This window comes from Pogona vitticeps, chromosome 4, assembly GCF_051106095.1.
Source record: "Pogona vitticeps strain Pit_001003342236 chromosome 4, PviZW2.1, whole genome shotgun sequence".
NCBI classification, from domain to species: domain Eukaryota; kingdom Metazoa; phylum Chordata; class Lepidosauria; order Squamata; family Agamidae; genus Pogona; species Pogona vitticeps.
The window spans coordinates 58,210,173-58,230,052 of NC_135786.1; the positions used below are offsets into that span (position 1 = coordinate 58,210,173).

General features: G+C 42.8%; 1 protein-coding gene across 3 annotated transcripts in view; it reads left to right on the forward strand.

The window, feature by feature from the left end:
* The first annotated feature begins 9,646 nt into the window (after nt 1-9,646).
* LOC140701302 (glutathione S-transferase Mu 1-like) overlaps nt 9,647-19,880 on the forward strand; it is a 31,848-nt gene continuing 21,614 nt past the window's right edge. Inside the window, exons 1-4 of one of the 3 annotated variants that reach the window (XM_072997484.2) lie at nt 9,647-9,806; nt 11,177-11,255; nt 15,079-15,138; nt 18,794-18,858. In XM_072997484.2, coding sequence (XP_072853585.2) covers nt 9,771-9,806; nt 11,177-11,255; nt 15,079-15,138; nt 18,794-18,858 — 240 coding nt within the window. In that variant the 5' untranslated portion in view covers nt 9,647-9,770. The remainder of the gene's footprint in view (nt 9,807-11,176; nt 11,256-15,078; nt 15,139-18,793; nt 18,859-19,880) is intronic. The other 2 variants (XM_078392770.1, XM_072997485.2) reach the window with 2 other exon arrangements.

Genomic DNA, 19,880 nt, shown 5'->3' on the forward strand with positions numbered 1-19,880 from the left:
ATTTACTGCAAGGGGTTACCCCCATTTAATGTGTAAAGTGGCATTTTTTGCTGTAAAAGCAGCAATCCTGAGGAAACAAGAAGCCGGTAAGGAATCTGTTTATTTGAGGTATGCCACTAAAGAGGTTCACTACTTAGGTATAACCACTAAGAGATTACCTGGAGTGTGAATGGGGTTTGTTTTAAATAAATATTTTAAAGATAATTTTTATGCACATGTATACTTGTTTATTATCATTTTATACACATATTTATATTTATATGTTTTGTTATGTAACATTGAAATGGTCTGTTGACTTAATCAATAAAAATGTATGTATGGTGACCATATGATGTGTGAGCAATCATGAACCACCTGTGTTTTTGTTTGGTTCCAGCATGTGTGATTGCCAGGACAGAACTGAAGCGAATGGCTTAAGCTGGCACTTTGCTTAAGCAACTTCAGGATATAATCAGTCATTAGGAAATTGAAAGCTTCCTCCCACTCCCCTGCAGGGGAAGTAGGCAGAAGAGGAGTCAAAGAGCTTTTTGCAAAGACTTTTTAAAAGCCCTTGTGTCATGAGTTCAGCCGAAGAAAATCTGGCATCTGAGGGGTTAATTTCAGCTGAGGAAAATACTGGTAAATTAGACGCACAGACAACTGAATCACCAACAGATTCTCCTCCCCCAGTAGCCAGAGTGAGGGAAAAGCTTCGGCAAAGACCCATGACACAAAGATCTGAAGCTTGCATGAATGCTTCCCACAGGAACATCATGTCGACCAGTCCTGAGTTTTAACAGGATGGAAGGCTTCTAGGAGTTTGATGGTTGCTGCTCCTATATAATTTGTACCTAGAAGGCTTGGAAATCTGTGGAAGCAACAGGTTCATTCTCTGGCTCGTGTCCACGTCCCTGCTATCTTGAACCTTGATTACTTGACCCTTGGCTCTTGGACTCTGACTTCTGACCGCGATTAGTGTTTTGGCTTTGACAATTTGGCATCTGTTTTGTATCTCCCGGACTTCTGACTTTGGACAGCCTTATTGGACATTCACCTGCAGTATTCCCTGGAAACGTGACACCTTGTAAGCTAGCACTGAACTACAGATTATCCACTCGTTTCTCTTTCTGGCAGTCCAACATATCCCAAAAGCTCTCCTCCAACATCACATTTCAAACAATCACTTTTTTTTCCTAATCAGCTTTCTTTACTGTCCAGCTTTCACACTCATACATGATTGTCAGAAATACAAAAATATGGGTGGTCTTGATCTCCAGTGATGCATCCTTGCATCTGATGATCTTTTCTAATTCCTTCATTACTCCCTGTGCTAGTCTGAGCCTTCTTCTGATATCTTGGCCGCAGTCTCCATTTGGCTTGATGATTGACTCCAATACCAACCAAATGATATACTGCACCTCAAAGTGACTCTGTTTAAGATGATCCGGCCACGGAAAATTTGGATATTCAGTCACACTATGTCTCCCCCTGCACTCTTTAATGGGCAAGCTCAACTGAACTTAGTGAGAAGTAAAACATGGAACAATGACTACCTCAGGTCTCATTGCATTCAACAGAGATAAACGTGCTCTCAAAGTTTTATCTTTATGACGGTAATAATTTTCACCTTAGTAATGATTGACGAAAGCTGGAATGGGGTCAGCATGATATGAAATTCTCCATAGATGGGGTGGAGGAAGTAATACAACTAATATAACATCTAAAACTTCTTGTCTTCCTAAAAATTAGAATGTGTAGGGGAAAACTTTCCACCCTACTTGCTTTTCAAGGGTTTATAAAACATTTAAGGGAAATTTTGAACTGTAGGAAACTCTGGAAAACTTCTATGAAATCTGTTCTCATTTGGAACGATTAAAATGCCTGTGAGATAAGAATATGTAGTAGGAAGATCTGAAGACACTTCTCCTAGTCTGGTACCCTCAAGGTGTTTCAGACTACAATGCTCATACCTGACATTTGGCCATATTGATTGTGACTTATGGGAATTGTAAACAGCTGCATTTGGTGGGCTCTGGCTTCTCCAGGTAACATTTGGGGCATGTGAGAAGTACTAGAAGAAAGTATGAAATCTCTATTATCCCTTTGATCCCTTTGGTAAGGCAGATAGGTGCAAAAGACAGGGATCCTGCACCTTTCATAAATGTGCTGAAAAGCCAGTGCTGCATTGTGTAGCGTGTCTTCTCTTGCATCTGGCCATCCTCCTTGCAGATGAATTTTCCCCCTTTCTCCTTAAATGACTGTGACACAGATAAATTATACTATACACTGTGTAAAACTTCAGTATATTTAATGCTGTGATAAATTTTTGCACAGTAACATCAAAACATGCTGCTAGTCTATAATACTGGACCAGTCCTGTCCAAATAATACACATTTCTTCTTGTTTGCTGGTTGAAATTCTGCTCAAAAATTAGTTATGCCTGCAAAGGTGTGCTGGGTGTTATACCCGAGCAGCCAGCATTGTGCAATTGAACAGATAACTCATATCACAATTATGTGGTTCATGTCAGAAACAGGCATGGCAATGCAATAGTGCAACCAATCCCACCTGCATAAGAGCTTCATGGCTACAGAATGTCTGCTCTTCCAGTTTTTTCTGCAGCTTCAAGTTACACCCATGTAGCTGTGCAACACGATTTCAGCAAATGTGTGGTTCCTAGTTTCAGTATTTATTTTTGCCCACTGCTCAGATGGCAGACACTGCAATTCATGCATGTCCTTAGGTATGATACAGTGCCAACAGAGCACACGTTCTCCCCACCTCTTTGATTATAGGTTTGTTTGCAGTTTTGTTTGTACAAAGCTAAACGATTTATACTTTAGACACTGCACTCCTATGGTCCATCCCTTGGGAGCAAGGGCGGCAAAACAGAGGGTTAGACCACTCAGTAAGGGAAATACACGTTTCTTTCTCTTTCATTTTCTCTCCAGGCGCACAATATTTTCAAAGCAAACTACCTGAGAAATGCAAAGAGAAGTCAGGAGCCTTGCTTATCCCCTGGTGGCAGATGACCAACTGCAAAACAAAAACAAACTCATTTCCCAAATGTAGTTTAAGATAGTCTCCTTCACTACTTAAGGCAGCTCTGCTTCCAGTCACCTAGTCCAGTCCAGACTGAACTTTGTTTTAGAGTAAGCATGTGTAGGGTTTCTTGGCAAATCCCGCAAACATGCTAGGCTGTACAGTTTGATAGGCTAAATAATAAATTGTGCATTTTATGTTTTGAGACCAGTAACAGAGGTTTAGAGTAGATTTTTAAAAGTCAGTGTTCCACTCATTGAAAGGTTCCCTGACACTTCTTTTAGAGGAGAGCACCCTGGGGGTGTACAATCTAAGAAGGTAGGCTTGGTGTGGAGATTCCCATGAGAACTGTGGGAAGAATTCTGCATTAGGCAGGATTACAAAAACAAGGAGGGGCGGCGATGAGAGAGGTTATATTAGACAGAGGTATCGTATGGCAAATAGCCCAGGCACAGACTGCACCCAGCCTCTCTGTAAACTCTCCTCCCTCCAGAAGAATGTGCGATTAGCCCGTAAAATTGATCAGCTGTGAATTTTATCCCTCGTGAAAGTAATACCCCATTTTATTCAGGAGAATAACTCATGATGTTACTAGACAAGACAGTAGATTAAGTTTCCTGTCCTGCTTTTCTTCACTCTCACCACAGCTCACCAGTGTTACAGCCCTAATGGCTGAAATCCAGCTGCAAGATGCAATCTATCAAGCTCACATAGGTGTTGATTCACCTAAATCCCCACTGATTCAGTGGGCCTACTCTAGTTGCATCTTGAAGCCTGAAGGGGGCTCAGCTCAGCTGAGGAAAGGAAAGTTTTGATAGCAAAAAGTAAAAGGAAGCAAAATTAAGAAGTGGAGCTGCACATCCATTTTGGTCCAGGGACATGCCCAGATTCTCCTGCCTTCTGATTTGTTCTGTTCCTACCCCCATTTCCCTCATTGAAAATTCAGTACTGGTGCATGACATAGTGTATGTGTGTGGGGGGGGCATGACAGGATAGGAACACACAAAGAGAGTTGTCTGTTCTATTCAAGGACGGATGTGTTTCAAGGTTTATCAGGGAACAGCAAAGCTCCTGAAGGGCTCTCTGTGCCAGCAGGGCATCAAGATTACCACACACATTGTATCTTCTTCTACAATAGTCCTTCAGTTTGTACCTTCTGTTTCTTCTTCTCTAAATCTTTCCCACATCCCAGAATCCAGGCAGGTATCTGCTCTCAAGAAACTGGTGTGCTCTCTAAATCAAGCTACGAGCGGGTATGTTTCTCCATTGGGTTCCAGAGCTGCTATAGGTCTCTATCCCCAGGAATCTTGAACCCTCCAAAAATAATCTTAAACACAAAAAGAAGTATTGGTTTGTTCAGTATTGAGTCACACTGTACCTTATTAATCACGAGCCAAAATACATTCAAAAATAAAAAGAAAGCTCCAATCCATTATATAAGTTTATATAAACTGATGTGCAGTCCTCCTACTTTGGCTGCTTTGGATGCTGTGCAGATTGCAGATTACTTACACACAGAGACAAAAAGTTTTCATAGGTAGGATGCTTATGTGTAAGTGTCCAGATGTCCTTTTCTGCAGTGGTTTGCAGCTGGGTGCAAACAACTGTTTAGCCATGTTGCATTCAGCCTCCATTGCTTCACCTTGTGCCCCACTAGTTCCAGTGGTCACTAGCCACCATTGTCTCCTACATCTCATAGGTGCTTCTAAAGTCTAAATGAAAAAATGTATGTGAAAATAAGTGAAAAATATAGAAGAGTAAAAGATCTGAAACCATTTGAGTGACAGTATTCGATACTGAAAAAAAAAAAAACAAGGGTCCTCAATACAGGAGATAAGTTTTGTTTACTTGACCCTTATCCTTCCTAATCAGCAAAGCCAAGACCATCTCCATGGCTAAGGGAAGTGATTAATGCCTTTTTGTGAGACAGCGTGCCATTTCTTGCTTAAAAAGGCCAATCTAATTGGTCACGGTGACTAAGAATTATGTCTCTGAAGCTCCAAACATTTGCACGACATACTGATTGCCTGGATCTATTTCTATTAGGCTTTCAGCTGAACTTGACACTGAGAAAACTTTGATTGCTTTGGTGGATGGTCTTCAATGGGTTCAAGAGAAGGAATTGTGTCTTTAGTTCTCTCATTGGTAGTTTGGTTTTCAAGGCCACCTATCATGGTTTTGATCTTGGTAGGCACTGAACTGTAATGAGACTAGACCTTCATAACAGAGCGTGTCCAGATGATGGGATTTGAAATCAATTATTTAGCACCATGGCCACTGTTCTTTCTATGGTGTTCCTCTGGGCTCTGTCCTGTCCCCTCTGTTAATTCTGATCAACAAAAATCGCCGGGAGAGGTCATCCAGAGTTTTTTAGTGAGATGCCTCCAATATCGTTGTTATTGGCAAGTCTCTTGTTCTCTCTTATTTGACTCCAAGAAAGCAGGAGATAGGTTTGAACATTGCTTGAACTTGATAATGGACTTAATGAGCACAAACAACCTGAGATTAAGTTATGATAAGGTGGAGGGATGTGCTTTTGAGCAAAAGGAGGTCTGGTTTAATGGTTGGAATTCAACCTGTTCTAGATGCTGTATAGTATGCTCCACATAAAAGACAAAGTTTATAGTACGCTGGGACTGTCTGTTATCTCTGAATCCTCAGCTGCATGTAATGGCAAGGAGCACATTGGCATGTTTAGCATGGCAACTGCAACCATGTCAGATGACAGGTCTTTTCATGGATCCAGTATCTCACAGTTCCACCACAGCAGTGCTCTCTGTGGCTGGAATGACACACTTGCCTCAAACTGGTGTCAATGTATGCAGCTTTTGTTGGTTCACACAATGTCCAGCTCACTGCACCTTAAAACAGAGCACATAATGGGGCTTGAGCCTGTCAGCTTCTTGCTGGTAATTTGCAGAGTTCTGATGAAGGAAAAACACACACATGCTCTTCTTCTTCAAAACATATTTATTTACAAAAATGTACAAATATACAAAGCAGCAGTCCTTCAGTGTGGCAGCAATATAAAGGCAAAGTAGTGCATAGAGGATAGCAGAATAGAGAATAGAGGAAGAAGATACATCATATACACATAGTACACTTATATACATACAAGCAGATGCTTCTGTCCAGTCAAGACAGGTGTTGCATCATCTTCATAGACAGGTGTTGCATCATTTTCTTCACAGTCACTGTGACTCAGCACTTCTGAGTCTACACAGGTGATCATTATGGCAGCTTATTACCACTACTGTCTTGATCTGTTCAGGCCTGTAAAATTCTCAATATTCTAACAGAGCCTGGCAAGGGAGACCTTCCTTTTCCACAGGGCTTGCTTGCCCCAGAAGTGGCTGGATGGCAGGGTCCAGGGAGGACGGTGGTGGTTGCAGCGCCACCAGCAGGGGCATCTCTGAGAGCCAAGGAGACCTTCCCTGATGCCGTCACCACTGCCAACATGTGCTCCCCGGCCACTGCTATCCAGCCACCTTGCTGGTCAAGGAAAGCCTGAGGAAACCCAAGGACAGCCTGCTGCTCAACCTACCATGAAAATGGAGGTGCTGAACCTGACCTCGCAAGCGAAAACATTGTTGACAGGAAGCTGGTGCTCAGCTACTTTAGCACCAGCCAGTTAGCACTGTTTATGCCTAGGGGTGGGGTGGGGTGGGGGACCACCACCAGAACAGGCATGTGGCCCTAATGGTTTCACTCTGTTTGCAGACAACCAATAGCAAAAAGCATACTGGAGATTATCTTCAATGTGTAGATCCAGCCTGTCATGAGAGTGTCATCTCAAAATTTGGTTCTGGAAACTGCAGCAGCTAGGGTTGGCCTTCTAAAAGTCACATCATCCCAACACTGAAAGATCTGCATTGCTTGCCAGCTGTGTTCTATCTCAGTTCAAAGTTTTGGATTTAAATTTTATAGGCACAATCCCTCAACACTCTTGTTGAATTCCATGGGTTTTTTAGGGAGCATAATGCCTGTGTCGAGAAAGTAGTCCCCTCTACATCCCAGGGAGCTGTAGCCTTTCCCAGCTATTTCCAGCACCACTTCTTTTTATGCACTCATTTAATAACATATCTATACCACTTAAAACATTCCAAAGCAATTTACAATAAACATAGATACAATAAAACCAATTACTAAAATAGCACAGTTGTACTAAGATAAAGAACAATATTTAAATCAGGTTTAGGATGTTTTATTTAAATCAATTCACCATATGTGAATGTCTCTGTCGGTATTAATTTAAATTGTGAATGTAGTCTTTGATATTGATTGTTGTTGTTTAGTCGTTTTCAGGGAGCAGAATGCCTGTCAATGCCTGGGTCACTGATATCAGTAAAGCACTTTAAAAAAATTTACCGTGTGACTTTAAACTGATTTCAATAACATTGCTCCTGCAATAATACTGAAATACAGTAGGAACCTCTTACCCATAGGATCAGTATCCACTGATTCACTTATTCACAATCTGAAAATATTAAAAAATCCAGAAAAAAACCTATTTTAACATATATTATCAGAAGTTGCCATGAGAGGGAACCAGAAACTATGCTATGAATACTTGTTAGTGAAGAATACACAGCATGATCTCTGGCATTCTTTTGTGGTCAGTTCTGGTAAGGCATGTGAAAACATTTTTTTCTTTTTTTCCCTTTTACCATGCTCTCTCTCTCTCTCATTTGCTATTATCCATGGTTTTCAGTATCCACGAGACTTCAAACCAATCCGCAGTGGATATGGGGTCCTACTGTATTTCACTAATGTAGCCACACTTTAAGAAAACAGCAGTAGAGCAATCAAAACAGTAGGATAATTTTTGTCAGTTATCCTTGGTTTTTAATTAATTAACAATCAGGAAAATAATCAAGGAAACATTTTATACCCAACACCACAAGGGCACCTAATCTCCATAGGGAGATCATTCCACGTTGTGGAACATAGAAAGCCTTACATGCCAGAAGAGGTATGTAAAGCAGAGCAGGGAAAGAGTACATTAATTAATTAATAGCCTCTATACCCTGCTGTCTTAAGCATCATTTGTGTTGCTTCACCACAGAAGCATTTTTTCAGAGAATACAGTGGTGATAACAAGTACCTAGAGCAGGAAGTGTAGAGTTATCCAGAATTTATGTCAATGAGACTGCCATGTGTCGTAGGGCTATCGAGAAACCGAGGGGCCTTTCATAGCCTATAGGTTGTGTTACAGGGCAAAAACATCCCAGCTATAGACAGTAGTTACTCTAACTACCACAGACAGCTTTCTCTGTTGTGACACTCACAGTGTCAAAAGAACTTCTGACACTTCTTATCTGTGTCTCTATGCCCTTATTTCTTTGTATACTCTCCTTAAACACCCTCTGTTCATGTGTGTGGTCAAAATTGGAAACTTAACAGCCCCTAGGAATCCACTCCTATCTGTATGTTTTGTTAAACTATCCTTAAAGACCTCACCACAGCCATCTTGTTGTGAGTCCCAAGGCCAAGGCAGGATTTCTACCTCTTCAGCAAGCGAGTAATTGCTTCTCCAGTTTTTCTGAGGATCCTGGAGCTGCACTGCATTGGAAGGAACTGCTCCTGAAATGATCGTAGTTTTGGAAGAGGTGGCCGGGTTAATCTGTACTAGCATGTCAGGCTAAAACAAAGCCACTTTTTCGTTTGTTTATTACTTTAACTTGTATTCTACTCCCTTTACTGCCAAAGTGCTATGCTGGGCGGTTCACAATAACAAAATAAACGATCAAAATAAAATAATAAACTAGAACAGTATGAGCAATATGAAATAAGAAAATAAAGACAAAGACATGGTACTTTAAAGACTAACTGCTGTATTTTAGTGTAAGTTTTTGTGGACACATTCTGAAGATGAAGGTGCCTCCACATTTTTGTCTTCTTTACTCTGAAATGACAAGTTTACTGTAACAATTGCGTGCTGTCCAGTCAGTTCTGACTTATGGTGACCCTTGTCAGGATGTTCTAGTTGTTCAGTACACAGAGGTGGTTTCCTCTTCCCTTCTTCCTGGGGGCATCCTGAGACTTTGCAGCTTGCGCAAGGCCGCACAGACCGGCTCTTCTGGAAGGCACAGTGGGGAATTTGAACCCTCTGGCCCCGCAGACAGACACCTAACTCACCGAGCTACTCAGCCAGCTCCATGCGATATCCCTCCCAGCTAATTTTAGCCCCACTCCACCGCTACCACCCCCGATTTAGGAAATGCTGTATAGACCTGAAAGACCCTTCGCCTCATCTAAAGTCTTCCTTGCGAAGAAACCATTTAGAGTTTGGGGGGGGGGGTGCTACGAAATGGGTCCGATTCCTAGTTAAAAGAGCGCAAACAAATCTCCTACGCTCCCGGCGTTGACTGAAGGGGTCTGGATTTGGACACCGTCGCTTGGGCAATCTGTGAAAGGCTTCCCTTGTAACAGGTTCCGGGCGAGGGAGGGGCGGGCTAGGCAGCAAATCGTTAACCGAGCCCGTCAATTGTAAACCGAGAACCCGGGCGTCCCGGACACGAGCGGCGCGCGAGGGAGGTGGGCGGGGAAGGTCGGCCCGGGCGCCCAGCCCAGGAGCCAGAGGGCAATTTGGGGGGCGGAGCCCACCCCCGGATCTCTGAGCTGGCGCCGGACCTGATTGGGCGGCCGGGCGGGCGAGCTCCGACAGCTCCGGTCCCGACCCGAGACCAGATTCTGCCGGAGTCGCTCGAGAGCAGCCCGGGACGTCGGAGGTCGCAGCGCTAGCAAGATGGGAATCATCCTCGGCTACTGGGATATCCGTGGGGTAAGTCCGCGGGGCGCGCGTGTGTGTGTGTCTCGGGGGCGGCCGGAGTGGGCAGGTTCTCGACCAGTGGCGCTCGGTCCCAGAACTGATCAAAGAGATTTCTGATCAGTGCTGGGACGGTTCTGCTAGGGTACTTAGGAGGACTATAGAAGCAGAAAGAGAGAAGTTGAAATTGTCAGTTAGCACCTTGATAGCACCTTAAAGCAGTTTCTACTATTGGAGCTCTGTGCAAACCAAGCGGTTGGCCCTGCTAACTCCTGCCAATTGTCAACTGGATGACTGTAGTGATTCATCTGGGAAAACCCAAATGGATAAAATTGCATTTTCCCTGCTGAGTAGCTATGTCCTAAGTTTCCTGGTTCAGGGTGTACATCATCCTGGATTTGCTAAATCTCTATCTCACAATAATTCTTGCTAAGGCAACACGCCTGTTGTAAAGTAGAGCAGCTTTACTACTACCTAGAGAGGTTGTCAGGAGGAGGCTGTAGTTGAGTATTGTAAATGCTCTGCTTGAAGCCATGTAGGAAGAGGTCACAAGCAGTTGCCTCCTGATTTATACACCACAAGGAGTCTTGCAACACCATCAAGCCTGAGGAATTTTTTTATCATGGTGTAAGCTATTGTCAGGTACAGCCTCTTTCATCTGATACTGGGCTGGAGTCCACAAAACTAATATGATACTAAAATATTGAGTGATAGCCACCGATGGTATTTGCTAGTCTTGTCTGCTGTACAGTAGATGTAATTTGTCACTACTGTTGACTGGTGGCTGCTCTCAAGAATGCAAGAGCCCCGCAAAACCAAAGTTTTGCCTAATCCTGTACAGTGGGGTCTCTACTTAAGAACGTCCCTACTTAAGAACAATCCAACTTAAGAACAGCTCCATTTGCTAAATTTTGCTTCTACTTGAGAACAGAAATCCAAGATAAGAACAGGAAAAAAAACCTTTCCTGCTCTTTTTTTAACCTTAGGTCATCTTAGGTTAAAAAAAAAATTCTCCCCCTAGTGGTAGAGTATGTATTAACCAGCTTTGCATTAGTTCCTATGGGAACTAATGCTTCAATGTACGAACGCACCTCTACATAACAAAAAAACAGCCAGAACGGATTAATTGGTTTTCAGTCCATTCCTATGGAAAATTTTGCTTCAACTTAAGAACGTTTCAACTTAAGAACACCATTCCAAAACGGATTAAGTTCTTAAGTAGAGGTTCCACTGTAGTTTCTATGTACGGAAAAGAGCAGATACGGATTAAATGGTTGATACTCAGAAACATGCTGTGCCTTTGGAACTGGACATAATACAGTAGATAACTGTGGTATAGTAGCCATCTTACCCTTCCATTAACTGTTTCTTTTGCCTTCCTATAGCTTGCCCATGCAATCAGACTCCTTCTGGAATACACAGAAACTCCTTATGAGGACAAACAGTATGGTGTTGGAGGAGAAGGTAAGGAGCTCATAGGGACTCCCAGGTCAAGAACGATAGTCTGCCTGGGCTCTGGTTATCAAATGCTGGTGAGAGGGGAATTGACTTCATGCTTCCCTTGTGATGGTCTCAGGTGAATTTGCCTCACCTTTTTTTGGAAACAATAGGTGTGGCTAGATGGCCAAATATCCCAGCCAGGGCCAGGCTAGATTGTGCTAAATACGGTTGCTTTGAGGTGTTCTGTGTCATTAGGGGAAAGCATTGCATCCACATGCAAGGACTTTATGACCACCCTGACATGTGACCATTTCGAGTTGCGACCAACTCCGGCCGCAAAACTTTGCTTCGACTTGCGGCCGGAGCTTCCAGTTGCAGTCAAAAGAGGCAGGGGGAAAAAAGGTGGGGAATTCAAAATAGAGGGCCAGCCGTTGGTCGGGGAAGAACTTATTTGTAGCTCTTTCGCCCCAATGGTTAGAGAGTGTGCATTCGGAGGAGGCTTGGGACTGCCTGGTGCTGCTTTCTGCTCATGAGTAAGTACATTTACTTTGTTTTGCAGCATGGGTTGGGGGGAGGTTATGTTTCTGTGCTGTGTTTGTGTGGGGGGGTGTTTTTGTGTTTTCCAATGGAGCTGACTGGTGTGTTGTGTGTGTTTTGCTTCGTTTTTCAGCCCCTCGCATTGCAATGGGGCTGACTATATTTTGTTTGTTTTTTGTGATTTTTTTCCTGCTGGAACAGATTAATCCCATTCCAATGCATTCCTATGGGAAATGGTGCTTTAATTTATGACCATTTAGAGTTACATCCATCTTCTGGAACGTATTATGGTCGTAAGTTGAGGCACCACTGTAGTAAGTAGAGTTGTGGCACAGTGATTAAACAGCAGTATTGCAGTCAAAACCATGCTCATGACTCAGGGTTCAATCTCAAGTAGTCAGCTCAAGGTTAGCTTTCTACCCTTCCAAAGTTGCTAAAATGAGTACCCAGCTTGCTGTTGGGGGGGCAATGTGTACCTTGCATAATTAACTTATAAACTGCCCAGAGAGTGCTTTAAGCACTATGGGGTGATATATAAGTGTGGGTGAGTTCAACTTTGGGAAAACCCCAATTCCCCTTTTTGTTCTCCAACAAGTGGAGACAGACCTTCTTCATAAACTTTTATTTTATTTTTAAACACCGGAGAACCATGAACAACAACTTCTGTTGGACCAACAGGTCCCGCATTTTCCCTGCATTCAACGTAGCAGTCCCTTAACTTGAGTGTCGCAAGAGAATTCACCATTGGAGTTTTACTCCAAACCATTTGCGATCTGTGGGTTTTCTCGTGGGCTTCCTCAGACGATACTGCAACAGGGGTGCTAAGCCCACTCTCCCTCCATGGGCGTTTCTGGATGCGACATCACCACCAGTTTGGCACCCTTCTTTCATTGATCTCTTCCTTCTTGGGACACACATATGCTGTCCATTCCACTGGTTCTGTTTCCCCCAGCTGCACTGCCAATCCTTCCATTCTTTTTCTCTACTCTCTCTTTTTTAACCTCAGTCTCCCAGTCTAGCTCTCTTTTTCCTACCTCCTTCTCCTCAGCCCCTGTCACTAGATATCGCTCTACTATTGGCTCCTCCCCTTTCTTGCCCTCCTCTCACTCCTCTTTCCCGCTCTTTTTCTCCTCTATTCTCAGTTAGGCCACTGAGAGTAGAGGACATACCATATCAGTGTATATGCTGCCTCGTATCCCTCTGTTGTGGTGCTGGAGAGGACGGCTCACACACCTCTTTTCCATTGGGAAGTGGTTCCCCTCACAATAAGCAGCACAGTTTGCTTTTGCTTTTAGTCCTGTTTAGCCTGTTCCTCCCATTAAAGGCAAAAGGGAAAGCAACAACAATAAAAACAAAATACCCTTCCTTGTTTGCTCCTCCACTGGGGAGTTGGTGGAAGCTTTCAATGTTTAATTCTCTCCCCTCCCCCAACGCATCTGGCATAGTAAATCAGTGCTTCCTTACATGGGCTTTAAAAGAAAGCATTCTTTGTTTCATCTCTCTCCAAGTGGGAGCAGAAGAAAGCTTTAGCAGAGGTTGGAAGGGGAAAGGAGAGTAGGGTGGAAATGATACTTGACCATTATCTGAGAATTAAACCCTATTTTAACATTCAGTCCAATGAGGAAGTAGGTTTGACTTCCACTTTGTGACCATTGTTGGAAAACAAATTAAGTCTTAGGTGTGCGAGTATTGTTTCAGTGATAAATTTTTGCACTAAACAATTCCTCTCTCATACTTTTAAATGACAGCTAGCAAAATTTGATACCTTAGTGCAATTTAAGTCATCCCCTCAGGGTCTTTGTGAGATCCTTATCGGGGAGGATGAGAGCTATGTATGTTGCCTTGAGCTCACTGGAATAAAGGTGGGGCAGAATGGTAAAAACATACAAAGACCTGTGGAGTTCTGAAACTGGCGATGTGGTTAGTTCCTGAGTCAGATTGTTTAGACCATGCCAGTATGTTTTTGAAATGTGCATCCAAGTATCTCTCACCATTAGCTAAGCTGGCTAGGACTGAAGGGCTCTGCAGTCCAGTTTCATCTGGAGAGCCAGAAGCTGCCCACCCCTAGTTTGGACAAGAGCCCTATACCGGCATTGGACCTGAAACAATGGAGATTCTAAAAAAGCATTGGGAGCAGGGGTGCACAAGTATTCCTCTGTGCCCCCTCCCCCCTCTCCTTGAAGTCTCCAAGAGACCATATATGCACTTGGCTCAACATGCTTACAGTTTTGATGGGATCGGAACCTCTTCTGATGACTCAGCACTGCAAGTACATTGAGCTGTAACAGTCTCTGTTTCAGAACTTTGCACTTGCTACGTCCCAAGGATGTCCAGGTGAGGAGAGGGTGTCGGGTGGAGTTTTTATATGTCCCCTTGTCAACCCACACTTCAAACACTATCTGGATTCAGACTGCAATGCCTGGAGAGGGCCACTGTGTCTTTTAAAACACATTGTCTGATTGAATAGTCATGCATCAGGATGAACAATTCCTCAATTGCTAGTGTTTACTGCTTTCTGCCAACTGAGACATGTGGAAAAGTACAGTATAAGACCTGTTTTATCCCCTTGCCCTCTGATGGATTGATATCTCTTCTGCAATGACCTTTGAGCCTGTGCCACAGTGTACTTCTGACCTTCCCCAGAGTCAAAAGTAATATAATATCTTTGGAACTAAAGCAACTCCCTTGAACAGCTGAAACTATTCTTCGTCTTAGTCTCCTTCCCCTTCCTGAGTATACATGGTAATGAAGAGATAGCAGAGAACACAAACTCTCCAAAAATATTTTGACTCATTTGGGAAGGCTTTGAAGCGATTCCTATTGTTCTATTGACTGGTGGGAAGAGGGATGAAGTCTTAATGCAACTGCTGGTTCTGATCTTCTCTGACAGGAACAGGTAGAAGACAGACAGCAACTGATAAAGGGGCCATTGGCCAATTTCTGCTTGGTATCTAGGAAATGGGGTTTGTTTGTTGGGATTCCTGTAAAGAAACTGACTGCAAGACTTTGGAAGGCCAATGCATTAGAATGTGGAGTCATGTTCAGTGTTTGAGATGGTTTGATCCTCTCTGTGAATGGCTGCTGACAGCGGCCCTGTTAGACCCCTCAGCTGGCTCTGTGATATACAGATCTCGCGCAAAGTCTCGGTTTTGAGAGTGGTGCCACTGGGGTTTTCTGGGCCCAGTTCACTGTATGTGAATTCAGCCTTTTGTCTTATCAGCAAAATGTAGCACAAATTTCCAAATGCTAGTTCATATTGTAGATACAGATGATTACCATTTGAGTATAAATATAATGCATCTCACCATAGCAAGGAAGAGTGAGACCAGGCCAGATGTCATACAAACTCGCTTTGGGCCTCTTACCATTGGTAAGTATAAAACAGAAATGGAAATCTGTCTTGTCTATAAAAGGTCATAGAGAGAGGTGGAAGATAGTTGATTAACCAGGGATAGCACACAAGTACAGTAATGTGCTGTGTGACAGGCAAAATAGGTGAGACTTTCCAATTATGGTATTTTCAAGGGTTGCCATAAATCAGAATTAACTTGACAGCACATGATGATGATGATGATGATTAAAGGTGGCTTAAACAGTTAAATTTCTGCCTGCCACACAACTGCTAAAGGCACAAGAGATCTGGTGTATTCCACATCCGTCTCAAGTGAGCCCTGTTTTCCTTCCTCTTCATAGTGTTTCTTTTTTAAAAAGATGCTTAGCACTGTTTCGATCACAGCTGCCCTGCTAACCCCCTTCTCAGATGCTTTTAGCAACTTCTTGTTGCCCCCTCCCCCTTCTTGCCTCCGAAGCCTACCAATGCCTCCCTTCATCTGAGAACCAGATGAAGTTGACGAAACTAACCTGTTTCACCACAGCTGGTAGATGAATGCACCCTCTTTCAGTTTGGGGGGGGGGAGCGAGAGACTGTCCACCTTGTAGATTGCCATCTATATAGTGCTTGCCAAGGCGAGGTTTCGGATTAGGCATTGGGGCTCAGTGCATCTGCTAAACAGAAGGGAGAGCAAAGTACAATGGCAGAACCAAGAATCCAACTCTCCCCACATAGCAACAGCAGCAGCAAAACTTTGCTGGTGTATAATGTATGCCATGCGTGTCTCTGAGCCACAATCTGCATAGGTTTTGTGCAAGGACAGGCCTTAGAATAGGTGTCTATGCATGGGGAGGTGGTCTATGAAGATGGGTAACAGGCAAGATGCTCACTCCCCTGTCTGTCTCCCCAGGCCAGACTCTACCTCCTCCTTATTTGCTGACAGGCTGTGGGTGGGGACGAGTGCGAGTCTGACAGGAGCTGAGGTGCAGCCTCTCAGGAAGGCTGCTTGTTGGTGCAATGCATCCTTGAAAAGCCCCTGTACGAGGCCCCCGTAAATTATATCCAGGTGGACTGTTATAGTAACTTCAGGCGTAGGAAACCCCCTAGCCAGTTTTAAAAACTCTGACTAAATTCTGACACAAACTGTGGTATTTTCGCAGTGTAGTCACAGCACCAGTTGTGTCAACAGGAAATCTTTCAACCATTGATTTTAAGTAAGATGAATTGTACAATTAATTGTATAGCACCACTAAGGCATTCCATTGGCCGTCAAAAGGGATTTAAGACATATAGCAAAGGTCCAAATATACATGTTTGGACGAATTCAGAATTACATTGTTAATAAACAAGTAATACTAGTCTAAGACATATTACTGTGTGTTGCGTATGTGCTCATTATTAGGAGAGATCAATCACCCTTCTCTTCTCAAACAAAAATGTGTAATTGACATTGCTATAATTGCCCACATGTTTACACCAATGGTAACAACCAATTCATAAGATCCCCTCTTGTTTTAACCCAGAAGTCAGAAAGCAATTAATATTCATTAGCCTTTCCTAGTTGCATTTCCCTAATCAACAAACAAGTCTTTTAATGATATTAATCACCATCATATACTCATTGTTTTCAACTTTAAATATTGTCTTTCACCATGCCTTGGGTCCTTTTCAAGGAGAAAGGTGAGGTAAAAACATTTTAAATAAATAAAATAAATATAATAGCATTGGACTACCCAGTAGGCTTGTTGGACATTAGATCCCTGACTTATGATAACTCTATATATGACCTCTGGCTTTTGCAACCCTTCTAACAGTACACAGAACTCCAAAGTACTGTCCAAAATGTTGTATTTACAACCACGTGATGACTGCACCTGTTGCCCAGCTGCTTTGCAGTGATAAATGAGTTTGTGCTGGCAGCATATTAACTGATGGCGTTTGCAATGGCACAGGCTTTTTCATCTTCTCTGTCTAAGAACAGGAAATGTCACACACACTGTGTTTAACTGACAATGGTCAATATGGCTCCTTTCAACGGTATATGTAAAAAGTTTTGTGTCCAGTTGTCTTGTGTCCATTGTTTGTGAAAGAGGGATCCACAAAGCCATTGCATATTTAAAGAGACCCATGACCAGTAACAGGGAGATCTTTGACTTGTATGGAGATCATGTGGAGGTTAGCACCTACGCTGTAAAGAGACTTGTAGCTTTAAAAGTTAAAGAAAAGCCAGCACTATCCTTTTAATTTTAGCACCAATTGGTACATTTCCTGTTCTTTATGGCATGAAATCTTTTTCAGGAATGAAGCCCCAATTTATAACATTGCACCTCCATGAAGTAAGAGTTCAGTTTACAGTACCTAACTTTCCTTTTGCATGAAATTAAACCCCTGTAAGTAAGAGTGTGAACTTTTGACTTTGATGCTACTTCTTTTGGGTGGACGCACCACTGCCAGTCATAATTGTGTTAAAATTCAGCATTTCTTTAACTGTACTAAAATCCTGTATGTAATTTTTTGGGCAAGAATAACTGATGTGCTAATGAAGACCAAAAAAGTGCTTCATGAGGAGCCTGGAGGTTTTTTTCTCAAGACAATGGTGTGTCTGTGTTCCCTCCCCCCCCCGCCCCCCTGCCCAATATCACAGTTGCAGAACATTAAAAGGGATTGATTGAACCAGTGCCTGCACATTTTGCATTGTAGCTCTCTGAGTGTATCCTGGGGAGGGAAACCAACAGAAAATAGCTGTATGCATTTGAAAGATGGCCGCAGTTCTACATGTCACAATACACCCATTTCACAGGTGTTGCTGAGTGATAAACAGTCTGCCTAAGACAGTTCACTTTATAGGTGTCATCTGAGCCAAAAAAGACAAAACCAATCCATTTAATCAAGAGTGTTCTCTTATACGGGATCTTTTCCTGCAATTTCCTCCCTCTTCTTGTTGCCTTCCTCACTCCTTCCACTGTACTGACTAACAGATTTTTCTGTTTCTTTCCCCTACATCTCCTTTTCAACACGATTTTGGCATCAGCACAGCTGGGAGAAAATAGAGGGAGGGGCCCTGCCCTGCCTGTCTGTTTGCCCCGTGGTTTAGTCCTTGAATGAAAGTATGGTGAGGACTGAAAGAGCGAGGAGTGGGATAGCCGGAGCTGGGGTGCTGCTGCTTTCCAGCCTACTTAGATAGTGGTTTTAAAGGGAGGGACATCGGCATGGGGCTTGGCCAGGCACCATGAGAGTGGTTCAAGGCCCTGTCATCTCCATGGGCACTGCATTGATGTTCCCAGGGACTGCTAGATATGGATGGGGAAAAAAGGTACTAAATTGTAAGTAACTAGTTACAAGTAAATAGTTAATTCATTCATTCATTTTTCTGTAAGATGCAGTTAAGTTACAATTAGCACAATCTAGCTCCATTCCTTTGCAATGATTACACTGTGTGTGTGTGTGTGTGTGTGGCCGCAATAGGTGTGTTTTACACTGTAGACCCGCAGGTTTAACATTCTGATGTTTGAGATTTATTAAAACAAAGTAACTAAACTATCTTAACTTTTAGCTAACAAAAAAGGATACTCTGCTATGGAACTAACTACTATTTTGGTATCTGTCACTAATTGCTTTTAAAAAGTAACTTCTGAGTAAGTTCATCAGGTGTAGAAATGAACATTACCTTTATTGTTTATATCTATGCTAACAGATCCAGAATATGACATAAGCCAATGGACCAGTGTGAAAGAGAAACTAGGCTTGGACTTCCCAAATGTATGTAGCAACTCTGACATCATCAGCAATATATCACTGTGGGTTGTTGGGGGGGAGGAATGGCTGTCCTTTTTCTTTTCTTTTCCTTTTTTTTTTTTTTTTTTTTTGGCTGATCCTGTTGAGAAGGGCAGAATTCACTAAGGATGGTTCATAGCCATGCTAGCTGCGTGGTTTCATTTTGTATGGATGTATTTGGAAGCTGATAGATGTGCAATTGAAAAATAGGCAAAAATAAAATATCTTATTCTATGTTTGTGTTTACTGAGAACTTTAATATTCCTTTTCCTGTTACAAGGTCTGATCTGGCTATAGTGACAGTTGTCTTAGGGCCTATCCAAATGGGGGGAATTTAGAAAGGTTTGGTTCATACTTTTCTTGCCTTTCTTGCCAGCAGGGGCTCTGAGGATGTGGCTGTAGCTCCTGTGGCAGGCAGACTCTAAAAGCTTGAGGAGAGGACCCAAAGAGCAATATTGTACTTTATTTCTCAGGAGGATCATTATCTCTCTCTCTCTCTGTGTGTGTATGTGTAATTGAGGAAAGCCAGTCTGCAGTCTGGTTTTTACATCTCCCCCACACATGATCACCAAGCAAAACATAATGGGTGGTGGGGAGGGAGAGATATTGTCATCTCCAAGTTTTTGGTAAATTAAAATAAGCGACATTGCAAAACAGCAGTGCATGTACCTACCATGGTACACATAGTATTGCCAATGTATCTCATTTATCTAGAATAAAGCTGCATGAATAGGGAGACATTTTTAAAAATAAAATGGTAGAGAAAATGGAAGGAAAGGAGAGGGTTTCCTCATTGACCATTATTCATTAAATATCACAACCCACCTAGTACATCACAAGGTTGTCACCTCAGATAACACTGCCCGCAACTCCATTAGGGTGCAAACTGACTATCTATGCAAGCGACACAACAAGATAAGGAGTGGGCCAATTCATGCTCTAAAGGAAACCAGAAGACCTAGCACTGAGCCAGAAAGGAATGAGGCAGCTCTAAAAAGGAATGGGAT